The sequence below is a fragment of the Enoplosus armatus genome, chromosome 21, assembly GCF_043641665.1.
Source record: "Enoplosus armatus isolate fEnoArm2 chromosome 21, fEnoArm2.hap1, whole genome shotgun sequence".
Classification (NCBI taxonomy): domain Eukaryota; kingdom Metazoa; phylum Chordata; class Actinopteri; order Centrarchiformes; family Enoplosidae; genus Enoplosus; species Enoplosus armatus.
In genome coordinates this window covers 6,127,775-6,145,162 of record NC_092200.1, presented here as the reverse complement: position 1 = coordinate 6,145,162, position 17,388 = coordinate 6,127,775, and the positions used below count along the sequence as shown (strand labels likewise).

Below are 17,388 nucleotides of genomic sequence, written 5' to 3'. Positions count from 1 at the left end.
GGGTCTAATCCAAAGAGATGAGTTCAATTTAAATTTAAAACTATCCCCAATTTGATTTACATTTAAAGTTGTATACTTTAAATGTATATTTAAAGTTGTATACCTTAAAGTTGTATACTTTAAATGTTGGTCATCTTGTCTTTTCAGGGGAAGCCATTTAATTATTCTTCTGGTGTTACTGACTCCTTCAAATAAACATTTCAGGTCTGTTGTGCGAGAACAGTTTCATTTATTTATTAATATGGTGGATATAAAGGTTATTTGAAACGTCTAAGTTTTCCAAAAAGAGCTCTAACTTTTGATAATTCAGCCACCATTTGTCAAAATCAACACCTGCTCTGACAAAATGAGACACCATGGGAATTCACTGAGGGATTCTGGGCGGGATAGCAGGTTAACACAAATGGACAACATCTTTTCTAGAAGAAGACATTGCAGAAATCCCCATTTCAATGCTTAAAGATTCAGACAAGACTTTATTCACAAGGATCACTTTATTTTTTGTGTTAGGCTCTTCTCTTTTCATCACAAATATTATCTACGTCCACCCAAAGTGTCCCAGCAGGGATCAATGCTCCCCGACATCTTTGATGGAAAGGACAGAAACATAGAACATAAATCCAGTTCTTCTTCACCTTTCTAAACATAACTATGCTTGTAGTAAAGACCCATTTGATTTTAACTGGGTGTACCACTGTTTTGTAATTGGATAGTACTCTGTTGGTTTTGTTTTTACAGACGAGTAGTCGCTGTAAATCTCTGGAAGTTAAGTTATGCACAAGCTACCGGTTCTACACGACTGCAATGAGGGCTGACGGCACGTTTACGTATGAGGAAAAGCCTTGATAATAAAAAAAAAAGAAAGGTCTTAAAACTGGGGTTGAAATGTACCACTTAACAAATTATAAAAGTTGTGAGCTCAATATGGCCAAACAACCTCAACAAATATGCTTTTAAAGTGGTTTGCCGTCATTTTTCTTGATACTGTAACATCTGTGACCATCTGGTGTCAAACCACAGTAAAGCATTTGTTACCAAAAGAGTGGTTTTGGATTAGAAACAAAGCTTTAATTTCTCTTTTGCTGATGTCTAAAAAGACCAAAATAAAGTAAGGGCAGCAAAATAAAACAGTGGATATGAAAGACAGTTAGTAGTTGTAATCACCAGGCAAACTACAACAGCACTACATTCTTGAACAAAAGGATATTTTTTTTGTATACGTTGGGTTTTTTTTTGTCACAAAGTGGTGAGATCCAGAGGCAGGCAGCAGCCCGTGAGACAACAAGCAAAGTTCTCTTCAGATGACAAAGCAGTTTCTCTCTATCAGTAAGGCCACTTTATATAGAAATTCTAAATGAGGACCACAACCTATCGCTTCTTGTCCATAGATCTTTGCAGAGTGTCATCAACATGAAAGAAAAAAAACACAAAGCTTCAAGTTTCTAAATTAAAGAGCCTGATGGCCAGCTTGTATGTGGGGAGGGTTGGTGTTTGCCCCCGTTCACCACTACAGCGAGAAAAAAAAAAAGCTCAGTCCACATCGTCACCACCAGCTATACCGCTGAGGTAGGATCCCCACTCCCGAAGCCCCGACCGCAACTCAAAAACACACCCCAAAATACCATGTGCGATTGGGTTATAACGATCTTGCAAAAAAATAGATATTTTCACAGAAGTTTGTAAAATCATCTTTGCCTAAAGTTATCTTCGATCCTCTGCGGCTTTATCGAAGCAAGTTGAAGTCCAGAGAAAAGTTGCGCCACACAACTGCTGCTCTGAGTACAATCCACAAAGGACAACTACATCGTCTTTTGTTGCTGCTGCAGTGTTGTACGTTTGGGTGTATTTTGTCTAATTCCTTTCCAATTATTCCCTCTTTCAACAGCCCCTTCAGATGCAGTCCTTCAGTTTTGCCGACCAAATGTATGTGAAGTGTGTTACTGATGTATTCAAAGGGAGTGTCACTGTATGTGCTGCAGTGGTGTGTATGAGTGTATATGAGGCTGTGTGAGTAACCAGTGTGGTGATGGTGGCAGCGTGAGCTCTGTCAGGACTGCAGTCAACACAGCTGGAGTTCAGCTTCCTTCAAGGGGGGCTGGGCAGGACCGTGCTGAAGGGGCCAGGGGACGGAGGGGTGTGGCTCTACTTATCCCCAAGGATGGCGTACTGGTTGTCAAGCTGCAACTGCTGCATAGAAGCGCCACTAGTCTCCTCTCTACCACGGTTCCTGTGTTTCACAACCTCAAAGGTCTTCTCCATTTCTCTATCCCTGAAACACAGACATGTATCATGTCAAAGTGCATCAACCTCCTAAAACATACCATGTTAAACTATTCTCACTGAACTACTTACTTGCGTGTCTCCACATGCTTGGCGGTGGCCAGTAGAGAAGGGAACTGTGCGTCACTGAAGATTTCAGGAGGCCCCTGGATGTGCGCTCGTTTGGTCGTGGTCAGCCGAGCCCCTGGAGGGCGATATACACCAGCAGGCTTGGACTCAGGCACCTCTACATCCTCTGTAATTACAGAAATGACACCAGTTAGGGGGGGAAATCATTTTTATTATCTTATCAAAACACATTACAGAAATCTTAATAATTAGGAGGTTGGTACAGGTACAGGCTGTGAACATGATTGTTTTATGATACAGTGGGAAAAATTAGCTCAGTCATAGTCATGAACTTAAAGTATCCCACAATTAGCAAGTGTTGAAGTTGGTTTACTCACCCACGGGTGCAGCAACAGGAGCCGGAGGAGCACCGGACTTGTTCCAGGGACCAGACACTTTGTCTCCGCTGACCAAAATGATCTCTCCATCCTCACCAACCTCCTCCTTCTCGTATTCTTCTTCCTCTTTCTCATCACTGCAAACAGTAGTTGAGCAGGTGAACCCATGATGAGCTATCTAGGATTTTTTCCCCTTCAGTTTAGTTTAGTACAGATTTTCTCATAAACAATTGAAGAGCATGTATTACTTGTTTTTTGTACTAAAATATATTATATGGTGTTGGAAGATGGGGGACCAGTCATAGGAGCCATGGCCCTTACTGGCCCCGACTTGATGGCACCAAGGCTGAGATGCAAACGACAACTCCTCATGTGGACAAAGAGTCATGACAGCCAAAAACACATTTTACTCTCACCTTATCTGTAAAGCTTGCAGCCGGAGCCCGCTGTAATCCACTTCTTTCTGCTCAAACTCTTTCCATTCCTCATCCTCCTGGGCAGAAGGAACCATTAACTCAAAGTACACTACGGTAAAATTACATTACTAATTTCCTACAACTTTCAGTGTAACCAAAAACGTTATTTTTTAGTGAGGCCCTCCTTTGAAAAACATCTGCACACTGACCAGGTCTTCCCACGAAATGGGCCCCAACAGTTTGGCTCATCGTCACCCACCAGTGTGACAAGTGGTTTAACTTTATAATAGATAACTTAGCTTTAACACACAATCATACAGTCATGTTATTTGAAGCGAAAAGGAAGTCAACCCCGTAAAAACTTGTGACAAATGGCGGCTCGGCCTAGTTGGACAGCCACGATTCAAAGTAGGGGAATGACAGCTTCACCATGCACACACAAGGCCACTGTCTCTGTACAGGCTAATGAGTGGGCCTCAAACGTTAACACCTAACTAGCTAATATTTTGACACGAAACGGAAGATAAGGCTGTAAAGAAAAGCAGTTAGCTCGTGTCGTGTCACATTTTGCCTCCCGTCAGAATGTGTGCCAGGGGGAAACCATATGCTAGGTTAGCTAGCAACCGGCGTTTTCTCCCGTCATGTCAAAATATACACATCCGTGGTTTCCCCCCTCATAAATTGATGAAGCGTTTGAGAGCCGTCAGAAAAAAAGGGCTCCATTTAAGTAGGAAGCAGATTGTGACGGGGGTGGGGGGGCACACAATTTGACACGACACCGGCATCTGGAAAAGACGCTGAGGCAAAAAAAAGTTACCGTAGAGCGGCGTCGGTTACCTTTTCAATCTGTGCGTCTGGATTCTCGTTTTTCGCCGATTTTTCCTTCTCCCTCTTCGTCTTTTTTACCACACTCGACGTGGGCCCAGCGGTGGACTCCTTGCTCTTTCCCTTTTCTTTCTTCTTCTTTTTATCCCGCTTGGCAAAGAAATCGTCCAGGCTCTTCTCTGGTTGTGCATCCGCCATTTTCAAAGAGCAACGTTAACTATAGTTAGCTAACCGAGCAATGACAAATATGAAAATCTGCTCTCGGAGAATGAGAACAACTGTTCAAACGGTCAGAAAAGATGGAGTTACTTCTTACTCTGACGGTTTAACTTCTGTTACAGGCTGATAAAAAAAAATGTCCACCCTGGATCCCTGTCTGAATCGCTGGCTACCCTGTCAACCATGCCATGCACAGGCTATTTGACAAATCTGCACCGTAACCCGGAAAACCTCCGACCCTGAACCGGAAATATTACCATCCTTAACGTTACACAAAATATAAAAATCACAATATTAGTAAATTTTCTCATACAATATATTGCCAAAAGTATTCACTCACCCATCCAAATAATTGAAATCAGGTGTTCCAATCACTTCCATGACCACAGGTGTATAAAATCATGCACCAAGGCATGCAGACTGTTTCTACAAACATTAGTGAAAGAATGGGTCGCTCTCAGGAGCTCAGTGAATTCCAGCGTGGGACTGTGATAGGATGCCACCTGTGCAACAAGTCCAGTCGTCAAATTTCCTCGCTCCTAAATATTCCACAGTCAACTGTCAGTGGTATTATAAGGAAGTGGAAGCGATTGGGAACGACAGCAACTCAGCCACGAAGTGGTAGGCCGCGTAAAATGACGGAGCGGGGTCAGCGGACGCTGAGGCGCATAGTGCGCAGAGGTCGCCAACTTTCTGCAGAGTCAATCGCTACAGACCTCCAAACTTCATGTGGCCTTCAGATTAGCTCAAGAACAGTGCGTAGAGAGCTTCATGGAATGGGTTTCCATGGCCGAGCAGCTGCATCCAAGCCACACATGACCAAGTGCAATGCAAAGCGTCGGATGCAGTGGTGTAAAGCACGCCGCCACTGGACTCTGGAGCAGTGGAGACGCGTTCTCTGGAGTCACGAATCGCGCTTCACCATCTGGCGATCTGATGGAGGAGTCTGGGTTCGGCGGTTGCCAGGAGAACGGTACTTGTCTGACTGCACTGTGCCAAGTGAAAAGTTTGGTGGAGGGGGGATTATTATGGTGTGGGGTTGTTTTTCAGGAGCTGGGCTTGGCCCCTTAGTTCCAGTGAAAGGAACTCTGAATGCTTCAGCATACCAAGAGATTTTGGACAATTCCATGCTCCCAACTTTGTGGGAACAGTTTGGGGATGGCCCCTTCCTGTTCCAACATGACTGTGCACCAGTGCACAAAGCAGGGGCCATAAAGACATGGATGAGAGAGTTTGGTGTGGATGAACTTGACTGGCCTGCACAGAGTCCTGACCTCAACCCGACAGAACACCTCTGGGATGAATTAGAGCGGAGACTGAGAGCCAGGCCCTCTTGTCCAACATCAGTGTGTGACCTCACAGATGCGCTTCTGGAAGAATGGTCACAAATTCCCATAAACACACTCCTAAACCTTGTGGAAAGCCTTCCCAGAAGAGTTGAAGCTGTTATAGCAGCAAAGGGTGGACAGACGTCATATTGAACCCTATGGATTAAGAATGGGATGTCACTTAAGTTCATATGCGAGTCAAGGCAGGGGAGCCAATACTTTTGGCAATATAGTGTATATATCAATCCTATTTCATTTTGTCTTTACTGTTTTTTTTAAATACATTTTTTGTTACTCATTTGTTATATTAAATGAAAATCTCTTAAAGTTAACTTCAGTGCTTTAAAAAACATGTTTTTATTACTATTATTTTTCAAATATAGTACAATTGTTCTTATTGCTATGTAACTGTAGTTTAATATGCCAGCAGTTACAGGAATCCATTCTAATGTATATAAATGATAGTAAAATACAAAATAGTAAGTAAGTGATAGTAAAACAGAAATTCAATTGGTATAATTAGTGTGAATTTTCAGGAGCATCACAGCTCAATAAAGACATGGATGAAAAGCTACAAATTTAAATAAATAAAATAACTGATTTTACATTCAAATTATAAGATAATAAGTAAAACTAAATCAAAACTATGACTCCACTACTTACATAACTTTATAACGATATAACTTTGAGGTATTATCCCTTAACTTTGACTTAAAAATCAGACTTTTGATTTACCATCTCATAATTTTGACTTTTAAGTCATTATTTTGTATCTTATCATATTGACTTCATAAATACTAATTTTGACTTACCATGTGTATTTTTATTGACATTTAATCAGTTATTTTCTTTTTTCTAATTATTAGGTTTGCATTATTAACACACATATGTTCTAAACACCCAAATGTCATAAGCTATTGCTGTATACAGTATATTTTTTATATTGTCTTAGAAAGTTAAATTTGTGTAATGTTGAATGGAAGTGATGGTGGCTGCATACAACATGGCAGACATCCACCACAAGCCTCAACCGTCTTCTTACCTCCCTTATTGTGAGATACTAAGTCATGACTTTTGACTTTAAAGCTAATAATTTTGACTTCAAAGGTCATGACTTAATATATAATAACCTTTAGTTACCATGAGTAAGCAAAGTATGTAATGTATTTTTATTTGTCATTCCTTTTTTTTCCTGGCAGAATTGGGCCATGTTAATGTGCCTATGTTGAATTTAATTGTATATCCTTTTTTCCCCCTTTTTTCATTATTTGTACATTTAAGTGGCCTAAAACTGTCACGTGGATCTCAAAATTCTTCTAGGATTTAATTTTCGAATGTGCCTGCTGTCTCAAGGTAAAAACAATGTTTATTAGTCTTTTTCAATTTTAAGACCAAATTCTCAGCATGACCATTTAGTTACAGAACAAGAACACACCTGAGTGGAGTGGATTAGTTTATGCAACTGTTAACAAAGGAGGGTAAATCTGGATGGAGTTTAAAGTATGAATGTCAATTACACATCTTATTTTGACTGAAAATAACCTCCAAAATTGAAACTTTAACTTTAAACTCTTGCAATACTGCCTCTTTGAAAATGTATTTGTATTAAAGATTTTCAAATATGGGCATTAAAAAAAGACACTGGAAAAAAGTTGAACTGTCATATTTTGCCAGATTTGAACAGGCTTACAAATCTGTTAATAACACTCACATCAAATTAAGCCTCTCCTCAGCAGCAAAGCAGGCTTGTAAACCGATTACTGAACTGACGTCATATTCCCAGAGCTGGAGGTCACTTGACCAGATGCAGCACTGGTGCACAAAGAGAAAATTCCAGCTCACTGTATCAATGGATGTGCTGTGGTCGGCGAGAATGTTTACACTGCTTTGTTATATAGTAAACCAGTAAGTATGATATCTAACTCGCACATACAGTACAGTAGATCTAATACTTTACAACATTTATTTGAACTTTGTGTCCAAAATCCATCTGCCATGGCAATATGAAGAAATGTCTGTCGATTAGATTTAGTTTTCAAGAGGAAAAATGAGACAAACAGATCAGTCAGCATGTTTTTTCTTTGTTTTATTGCTCAGCTGTAAAAAGTACAGTGTATACTACAGTACAAAAAATACATAATGTTGAACACTGCTCCACCGTGCCACTGAACGTTGTGTAAAATATCCACTTTTGAGCGTGCAAAACAAGAAGCCCAGCTGTGAGCATCCAATGCAGGAAATAGCAATATGTTTAACCGCGTTATTCAACATCGCCTTTTGAATCAGTGATTTCAGAACAACATCTCACAATGCAGAAGATCTTTAGCGACGATAGAGGCAGGCAGCATTGATTATTGAATAACACTGCAGCAATGCCAAGTAAAACAGATGATAGAAGGACCACAGGTTCAATAATAATTAAACAAAATATTCAAACGCACTTTTTTTTTTTTCATTAAACTGCCTCTGTATGTGCTCACAGTAAATATTCAGCATACATTATTTATCTCAGTGTTGTTATTGGAGAGTTTTGACAGCCTCTAACACGTATTATGTGGTCCAGCAACTAATTCACAATCATTCAGCACGTCAACAAGCACAGTTTGCATTGATGGACAAACACATTATTTATGGAGGGAGACATTTACAGTAGCAAGGTTGGTCTAATTGTTTCCTACAGCGCTGAGAAACTGATTCTCAAACTGCGACATCACCAGTAGCCACTCCACGATACAGACAAGAGACAAACAGACACACACACACACACACACACACACACACACACACACACAGAAACAGATACAACTGAGCTGAAAGTGATATCAAGTCTTGTTTGACTCAAAGTAACAGTGATATTTGGTTGAGGGGGCAGCACATTAACTCATCCATCCACACATTACTGCACACTCAGACAGTATGCTTACATGCACAAACAGGGCATTCACACATGGGTACTGATATATAAAAGGGCCAACATAAGGAATTAAGACATCTATGTGGTCCCTCTTAGGAGAAGCTGGTGACACATGAGGGGGAAAGCCATTTTAAGTCAGTCAAAACTGCAGGATGTAGACCCCAAATCACCCAAATATTCTGCTCAAATTCACCATTAAAATCTGGGCCCGTATTTATCAAACTGCTAAAAGTTTAATTTTGTAAAAATCCTTCAATTTTATTCGCAAACTTAAGAATAAGAAGCTATTCATCAAATTTGTTACGACTTAACAATGCTCTTAAATCTAAGGGAACTCCAGAGATATCAGGAGTGCAAATAAGAATAAAGCTGCCGTTGATTTTATTTGCAATCATTTTCCGTGGTGTACATTGTCAATGTGGTACTAAATTCCCCTTATATGATTTCTCTGATGTACCTTCTACAAGCAGCAGCATTTCTTTCCTGCTCCAGTTCACAGTTCACCTTTTGTTTCCATTTCATCCAATTTTCTATCATACAACTGCTTTAAACCTGCAATAATGCAATAACTGTTTTTTCTTGGCCACTAGGGGGCAGAAGAAACAAGTTGTGAAAACTGCATTGACATTATCAGCTTTTAGGTTGATATGTTGAACTTGTTAGCAAACAGCTGCTTATTTACAAAACCAGCAGTTACAGAACAACATTACCATTCATTTAGAGTCATGTGTCTGTCCACCGGATGAATGTAAGCCCAATGTTCATTCTCTTTTAGCTCTGTTTTGGTTTATACCAACTCTTGAGGGAAATATCTCTGACTCTTTAGCTGCTAAATGCTTCACTATGTTCACCAACTGTGTCTGTCTGCTGTTTGATGCTGAGCAGGTAGTGTACAGTGGGTTTTGAGACCTTTTTCACTTTTCACTTTTCAAAGCGGGGAGAGAGAACCAAAACATACAATTTGTGGGCCGGACAGAGAAACAATGAGCTGAAACTCACTATAATATACGACTATATATTTCACGTTGTCATTTTATACATTATTATTATAACAATATGGATTATAGCGGTTTTAAATGTTTTATTTTTGATTCTGTCCTGCTCTGCTGTTGTACTGTGTTTTAGATTTCTTGGATTTGTTTTACTCACATATCTCACATATTATTATTAATCATGTTGTTTATTTCACAGTTTAATGTGAAATTTAAGGATCTCACACAAAGAAAATGAACTTTTAAAAAAAATGTAAAGCACATGTTTTGGCAGAATCACTGAGTAAAATGTAAGGATTTCTTTAAAAAGAATAAACAATGGGGCAGATGTACAGTAAAGCTGTGTCTCTGATTGGCTGTTCCTGCTCAGAGCATACATGTGATCAATCATGTGATCACTTGAGAGCTGCTCTTATACTTTGCTGTGTGTAGGAGCAAGTTGCTTGATAAATAGGTCTTATTCTTCACTTTTTGGTCTGCTGTTTTTGTTAAGTGTATTTCTCAGTTTGATAAACATGGGCTCTGATTGCACAAACAGTCTGTTTCCCCCCAAGTACGTAGGTGCTATATTCAAGTTCAACAGGCTATAAGTCTTTTGGGATTGATTTTAAAAGGAAAAATACAATTACAAAGAACAGCTTTTAATGTTTTCATAGCACATTTCTCTCTCTAAAGCAGATTTCATGTGGCAACATCCACAGTGCACTGATCATCAAGCCACTGTAATGAAAACAAAACCACATATACTCTGTATTTTATAAAGACAATAAAAACCTTTTATCACAATTAAGCCTTTTGTAGAAAATGTACATCAGAAAAATATGCGGGTGCATTCTCATAGTAAATAGTGTCTGTTTACATCGCTCTTCTTTCTGGTTGCTCTTTGTGTTTGTCATGTACAGTATAAAGTCAAAGTCTATGAATATTTACCACATATATAAAATAGACAACAACAGCAGGGGGAGTAGAAGAGGAGAATCCAACAGTGTCTCTTTTTCTGTCTCTAGATGGCAGAAGCTTTGTCTCTGTTGATGAAGAGGGTCTCCTGGCAGAAAGGGTTAACCAGGACCACGCTGCTGCCGCTGTAGTCTCCATTAGGGGGTAGACAGGTGTCATGCTCCTGCAATTGCACACACAAAGAAATTTAGATTAAATTTATGCTTAACTGTTAAACAATAGCTGTGATTCATGATTAACGCTTCAGGGCTCACCATTAGGGCACACGCTGCAGTCTACTGTATCTAAGTCACTCTACAGGCAATGAGCAGAGTCAGACAGTCTAGTGTGGAAGCGAACAGAATAAAATATGGGTTTGGTGCATCCCCGGGGCTTTTAAGGAGATGGTGAACAAAGATGACAAAGCTAGATGAACAGAGATACGAAGGGAGGCGGAGGGGAAGATGTAAACGCTTCATGAGCGAAGAGACAAAAGGGAGGGATGACTCAGAAAAAACAGAGGGACTTAATGTGTGTGTGTGGGGGGGGGGGGGGGGTAGAAATGGTTGTTGATGGTGAGTCAGCAGTAATAAGGCAGTGCTAGAGGAGGGAGGTGTGAAAATTTTGTTTTACAGCAGGAGAGGGGCCATTTTATCAGCATGATCCGATCAAATCAAACTAACGGTGTCATTCAGGTTTATGAATGAGCACAGTCATTTACCTATCGCACCAGGGGAAGCTACGAGGCTGCTGCTCTACAGAGGCAGGTAAAGCAGGGGAAAACAACACCTGGGTGTCACCAGGGGCATCCCACACATGATCCAACCTCAGCTTCCCTCTCCTGACGCCCCCACAGGCGGCAAAGGAATGCAAATTGAGCCAACGGAAGAGGAGTAAAAGAAAGGAGACACACAGTGAAATGGTCACAAGAGAGACGGTGACAAAAAAAACATGCAAAAGGAACAAAGAAATGTACAATAAAAATGATCTGGGAGAGAAGAGGAGGTAGATCGCTGATATGATACTAACTTGGTAAAATTATACCATTGTCATGTACTACTAGTTCCACCAGACGGCGCTGTAATGCACAAAAATACTCAAGCTGATGCTCTTAATCAAACCAAATCTCGACTATCTAACTAGGTTGAATGACAAACAGAAAAACACTCAATGACATGATGGCATTAAGTGCACAATAAATATAGCTCCTGTATTTAATTAGAGGCGGTATGACAAACATATTAATAATCTATTATTCTTATCTATCAATCATCATCACCAGGGCTGCAGGCAGGATTTTATGAAAGACTCAGGTCATGAGTCCAAATTTCCAGGAAATGTTTGACCACCCACCAACCAAACTCTTTTTCAACCAAATTTTTTGAATATTAAAAAAAAAATCACAGAATTGCACGTTATTCATTCATATACCTGCTCAATTATATTTTCTGTACTTTCTGTCACCTTATATTATGGTCTAAATGTTATTTTAAAGCCTTCTTTATACTGCCTGGTATATAGTTCTGGTGGAAAATACTAAATAATAATAATCCCCTTTTTTCACCCAACAGTCAAATGATAAAATATGCAGCCTAAAAAAGCCTAAAAAGCCAACTGCGTACTACGAGTCATATAATATAATCATATAATGTAAATACCTCTTTGGCCATAAAATCCCTCAAATTCCGAGAAATATTACAGAGGCCATGACCTCAGTATCCTACATGTAATTGGTAGCTACAGCCCCGTTCATCACGTGAAGCTCTTTTATCAGCTTGTCACAAGATTTGGAGGTTTGGAAACTGTACTTAATTAAATTGAACAGATGATTTTTTTCCACATTATCCTCTGCCAAGGATTTTAAAAGCCAAAAGTATGCATTCATAATAACAGAATACTGGTATACGCAGGGAAATTCACTGTTTGCTTGTTCCAAATAGCGTCCCTGTAAATCGTAGTAATACAGTGTCATGCTCAAGTGCACTTCAGCAGGCCTCGAGGCTTGCTGACAGGAGAGATTGGACATGGATCCTCTTTGTTGTTTTCATTCTCATTAAAACAATTCTGCTGACCGATAGTGAAACATCAAGTATGTCCCTCCACTTCTGTGTGCTGTGCTGTACACTAATAGAGCCAGTGTGCCAGTAGTTTGTACCTCACTCTCCAGAGTGTGTATCTCTCTGGGCAGCTCCACAGCGTGCCGGCTGAAGTAGTCCATGGTGATGGCGTTGTTCCAGTAGCTGAGGTTGTTCTCCTGACTTGACGACTTCTTCTTCCTCCTCATGCAGCACACCGTCAAAAGCACAGCTGGAGCAGACAGAGACAGGAAAGCAAAATGAGTGTTGGTACGGAGACAGGAAGAACTGCTGCTTCAAATAGTCTCTGAAAGCGCCCACACTAGCTGCACAGGTAGAGGCTGTCATGTTTCACGACAACATGCCACTGTTAGAGGAAATAGTGGTTGAAAGGAAATATCCATCCTAAAATACTCTTTGAAATGGCTGCTGGTGGGGTGCCTTGTAGTAATTTTGTGTTATCTAAAACAACAAAGATTTCAGTCTCTCAGTAACAAATTTTCAGGAATCATACAAGAAAATTATGTATCATTAAAGGGGAAGAAATCCTGATTTCTCCATCTCAAACTGACTAAAATGCAAAGAAATTATGTTTTGCCTGAGGTGCAACTCTCCTGCTCAATGAAAGAAACTCTCCCTCTTGCTGTTATTGAGCTATTGCACTCTCTCCACTTTAATGCAACAAGATCAGGCCCTGAAGGGTGTCTGGAGGCTGTCAAAAGGCATTTTTAAAAATGAGGGAGATCACATAGTGAAGCAAGTATAAACCAGGAAGAAATTTGAAGAAAAGCGAGTGCGTGGAATAACTATTTCTGTCCATAAAGGAATAGTTTGACATTTTAGGAAATACTTTACTTTCTTTCCGAGAGGTAGACGAAAAGATTGATATCTTTCTGTTAAATTAGCTTAACATACAAACTAGAAGGAAGGGACGCAGCTAGCCTGGCTCTGTCCAAAAGGTAATAAAATCTACCTACCAGCATCTCAGCATTAATTAACATCTTGTTTGTTTAATCCTTATAATTTGGTATAAAAACCAAGTGATTTTACTGTGGGTTATGTGCTGGACTATTTCTTGGCTGGGTTCCTGGATTTTGTTACCTTCGGACAGAGCCAGGCCAGGTGTTTCTTCCTGTTTCCAGCCTTTATGCTAAGCTAAGCTAACCTGATTCATATTTACTGTACAAACGTGTATAGATTTTCCCATCTAACTTTTGGCAATAAAGCAAATAAGCCAATTAGTTAAAATGCAGAATTATTCCTTTAAACATATATTTTTTTATGATAGTAAGGTTAGTAGGTTTTAAGTCAGCCAAACTCTGTCAGTAATCTGGCACTTTTTACATTCATTAATTTCACTTTTTTCAAGCTGCTCTGATGTTACTTACAACACGAGGACACAGGCACACTGATGGCCAGCACGATCCACACAATATCCATCCTGCTTAAGCAGATGGTCATGCGGGGCGGCGGGGAGTCAACTGTGGGGCCTGAGCTATTTCCGGGCGTCCAGGGGTCCTGTGTAGTGGCAGGCACCTGTCTGTTCAGGAAGTTCGCATTGGCTGTGGAAGGGGGCTCCTCGACTGAGCTGCTGTTAGAGACCAGCCCTCCATGTGCAGTTACATTCCCCAACCAGGGTCCCAGAGGGGCATTGTCTGTGCCGTTACCTTGAACAACCTGACCCTGACCCTCCTCAGTGGTGGTCTCGTTGGGTGCAGTGTGGTTGTTTGGGATGATTGTTGGGTTCTGTGTCTTGAGGATGGGCTCAGTGGACAGGGCCGGAGTGGACACGGTGGAAGTTAGATTCTCTGGTGGACTCTCGACTGGATTGACAGACTCTTCCTTCGGCTCTATCACCAGTTCAGCAGTGGGGGGCTCGTTCACTGCATGCACCTCCCTCAGTGTGATGGCGTGGTGTGCGGTCAGCTCTGAGGCACCCCGAGCATGCTCCCTGAGTTTCGGGCCTAGTGCAGGGTCAGCATCCGTTGATGACGAGGAAAGGGTGGTCAGGGAGGAGCGCTCGAGATCTGGGACATAGTGCCGGCTGGGGTCGGTGGGTTCCTCCACACTCAACTTCTGAGGCTCTACGTGGTGTGCAGCGAGTGTATCTCCTCTGTCTGATCCAGAACTGGACATAAGAGCCAGGGGGTTTGGAGGCCCTCTGGCAGTCGATTCCACATCTATATTTGGGACCGCTGTGCTGGGAGATTTAGGACTGCTGCTGCTGGCCTGGTTAGTACTGACATTAACTGGGTTATGGACTTGAGGTACCCTGACCAATTTGTGCATGTGGCCTTGGTTTACGATATCAGAGCTCGGCTCCAGGGGCTGATTCACGTGACTTTCAGTGTTCACAGTGTTTGGGGTGACAGTATTTGTGTCATGAATAGGATGGTCGTCATGAGCCAGGCTAGAAGTGTGGGTTGTGTGAAGCAAGGCCAAAGGGTGGAGGGAGACAGTAGGGAGGATGATGTTTGAGGGTTGAGTGCCTCCTTTGGATGACCATTCTCCGCTACTGGAGCCCTCCTGATGCCAGTCCGGGGGGGAAGGTTTGGGTGCAGACAGGGGGCTGCTGTGGGCGGCTGCCATGGAGACAGAGTCCTGGGATGTCTGGCTGAGGTACAGCTCCTGTGCTGATGACACCAGTCCTACTGGCAGTGCTAGGAATGCTAGAACACCTGCAGATAAAGAGAGAAAACTGATGATTAGCACTCAACGATATAGAATATCCTTTTAGCTTCATGAACTACTGGATCATTTACAAGTGTGTATTTTCGTTTGCATAATTTCTCTCAAGGATCTTGTAATGCAAAGCTACATGAGATTGCAGCCCGGCAGCTGAAACTGACTGCTAAGTTTTCAGATGAGACGTGTAGCCTTGTCTTGCGGTCATTATGCTCCTCAGCCTTTAATCTACTGAACCGCTGTGTTTGTCACGTAGACGTAGTTTAACTAGGTGATCGCTTTATTAACTGCATTATTCACGAGTTCCACTGTGTGTGTACCCGTGCAAGAGGGTGCCTGTGACTGGGAGGATGTCTCCGTCTTTAGACACATAGTTCAAGCAAAGCTGCATTTCCAATAGAGTTTTAATAGTTTTGATAATTTTCAGTACTATGAAATTAGGTTTCTTTATTATTAAGATCCAGTGTAGCCAAGAATGTGTCAGTAGACTGAATTAATACATTTTCTGAAACAAATTATCGCGCAAAAATACATTTGCAGCCAGTGAAATTGTCATCTGATTCGTGCTCAATACTAGACAAAATGACAGAAAAGATAAAGATACTTTTACGGTGAACACAGTGGATAGATTCACGACAGTCATAGCGCCAAAATAGCCTATTTAACATGCTAAAACCATCTCAGAGAGCCTGACAGATTCACTTTCTAGAGCTCAATCCCATAAGGAGGCTGTGTAGTGGCAAGTCATTAGCAGGTGCCTGTGGGGAATATTGGTCCTATTATGTTATCCAGACAGCAAGAAAGTCATAGAGGGAGGAACGTGCAAAAGCTTATTAATTTCCCCTTTGCACTGTCCCCCCCCCCCATCCCTTATTGACACTGTTAAACACAGTTAATGTGAAACATTAGTAGAGCTCCCACCGGCCGGTTTCTATGCATTCAGCAGAGAACAGAACATGCTCTAACACAAGGCTAACATAATCATAAATTCGTGTCTGAATGAGGTTATGGAGCATGTTTTTGCCACAGGATGCTGAACTGAAGACGGTGTGAGAATACTAAAAGCTCCAAGGTTATTCTGACACATTTGTATTTTATTTCTATTTTGCTTAAAACATTATTGGTTTATTGTTTAAAGGATACGGCTGGCAATATTCTATATTTTTCTGATATTCAACAACTCCCATGAAAAGACCAAAACCAACAATGTGTTAGGTTGTCCCTCAACACTCTCTGACTTCTCAAACTTGTCTGTGGCACTTTCCTATAACAGCTGGGCACTGTAGTTTTTAGCAAACTTCACTTAAACAGGAAGAAACAGTGCATCCGTTGGGGACTATTTTCAGCTGTGGAGTCATACATATTTGGTTTGCTAATGAGTTTATGGCTGCAGGACAGCGTATGTGGGAGTAACTATAATTAAACTAGAGTGTGTGATCATGTTAATTAAGGAACATGCCATCCGCTGCAACAGTGTGGTCCATTGATGTGTTGTTAATAGTTTTTGGACAACAATGGAGGTCTATGGCACAGAGGAATAAGATATATCAGGCTTTGGACACACACACTTGTTAGTGGGATCAATTCATTGTTAGTTTTGCTCTTTTCATGGGTTTTGTTGACAATATGAAAAATGTAGAGTATCGCCAGCCTTATCCTTTAATAATGAAACAATGCTTATATTCATCTGTGCAGATCATTCATTTAGTAAAGACTGGTAGATTAGAAAAAAAATCCTTTTTTTTAAGCAATTTAAGATATTGCATGAATTCCACAATATATGCGTACTGTCAAAAACCTTATTTATTAAATACCTTTTTGTAATATTGCCTGACCCAACCACACAAATTTAGCTGTGCTAAGCAACAGACGCACACACACCCCAAGGATCTGGATGGGTATCTTGCTTGTGTCAAAGAAAAGCCTCCAAGAGGTTGGAAAAAAAGGGGCACTGACATGACATAGACGAATAAAAATGTAAAATATATGGACGTGCAGAGGTGGATATTCATGAGGTCACTGCACTAGAGGGCTTTGAAGGGAGGAAATTAAGGATGGTGATTAAGACTGCATTATTTTGGCATTCATAAAACACCCCAAAAGAGTCATAGAAAACACACAGAGTCTAGCCACCAATGTGACCTAGATGAACTATGGTGCTACCTCAGTAACTATGGAAACCCCGTTTCCAAGAGGGGCAGAGGAGAAGGATATGGCAGAAGAGGTGAGAAAAAAAATCTGTTGAGCGTATAGAAAGAAAAGGGGCAGAAAG

The 17,388-nt window shown here is 41.0% G+C and overlaps 2 protein-coding genes across 2 annotated transcripts in view; both read right to left on the bottom strand.

Annotated features, from left to right (window-relative positions):
- Window positions 1–303: 303 nt before the first annotated feature.
- cdv3 (carnitine deficiency-associated gene expressed in ventricle 3) lies at window positions 304–4,265 on the bottom strand. The gene is made up of 5 exons (XM_070928158.1): window positions 3,980–4,265; window positions 3,143–3,219; window positions 2,727–2,863; window positions 2,353–2,515; window positions 304–2,269 (listed from the first exon to the last, which is right to left on the bottom strand). The coding sequence occupies exons 1-5, from the start codon at window positions 4,163–4,165 to the stop codon at window positions 2,143–2,145; spliced, it is 690 nt and encodes a 229-aa protein (XP_070784259.1). The 5' UTR covers window positions 4,166–4,265; the 3' UTR covers window positions 304–2,142.
- A 3,320-nt stretch (window positions 4,266–7,585) lies between these two features.
- The window catches only part of tmem108 (transmembrane protein 108), a 44,592-nt gene continuing 34,789 nt past the window's right edge, over window positions 7,586–17,388 (bottom strand). Inside the window, exons 3-5 of the mRNA XM_070928159.1 lie at window positions 13,820–15,109; window positions 12,512–12,663; window positions 7,586–10,540 (exon numbers count right to left, since the gene is read on the bottom strand). Of these exons, the coding sequence (XP_070784260.1) occupies window positions 10,424–10,540; window positions 12,512–12,663; window positions 13,820–15,109 (1,559 nt within the window). The 3' untranslated portion in view covers window positions 7,586–10,423. The remainder of the gene's footprint in view (window positions 10,541–12,511; window positions 12,664–13,819; window positions 15,110–17,388) is intronic.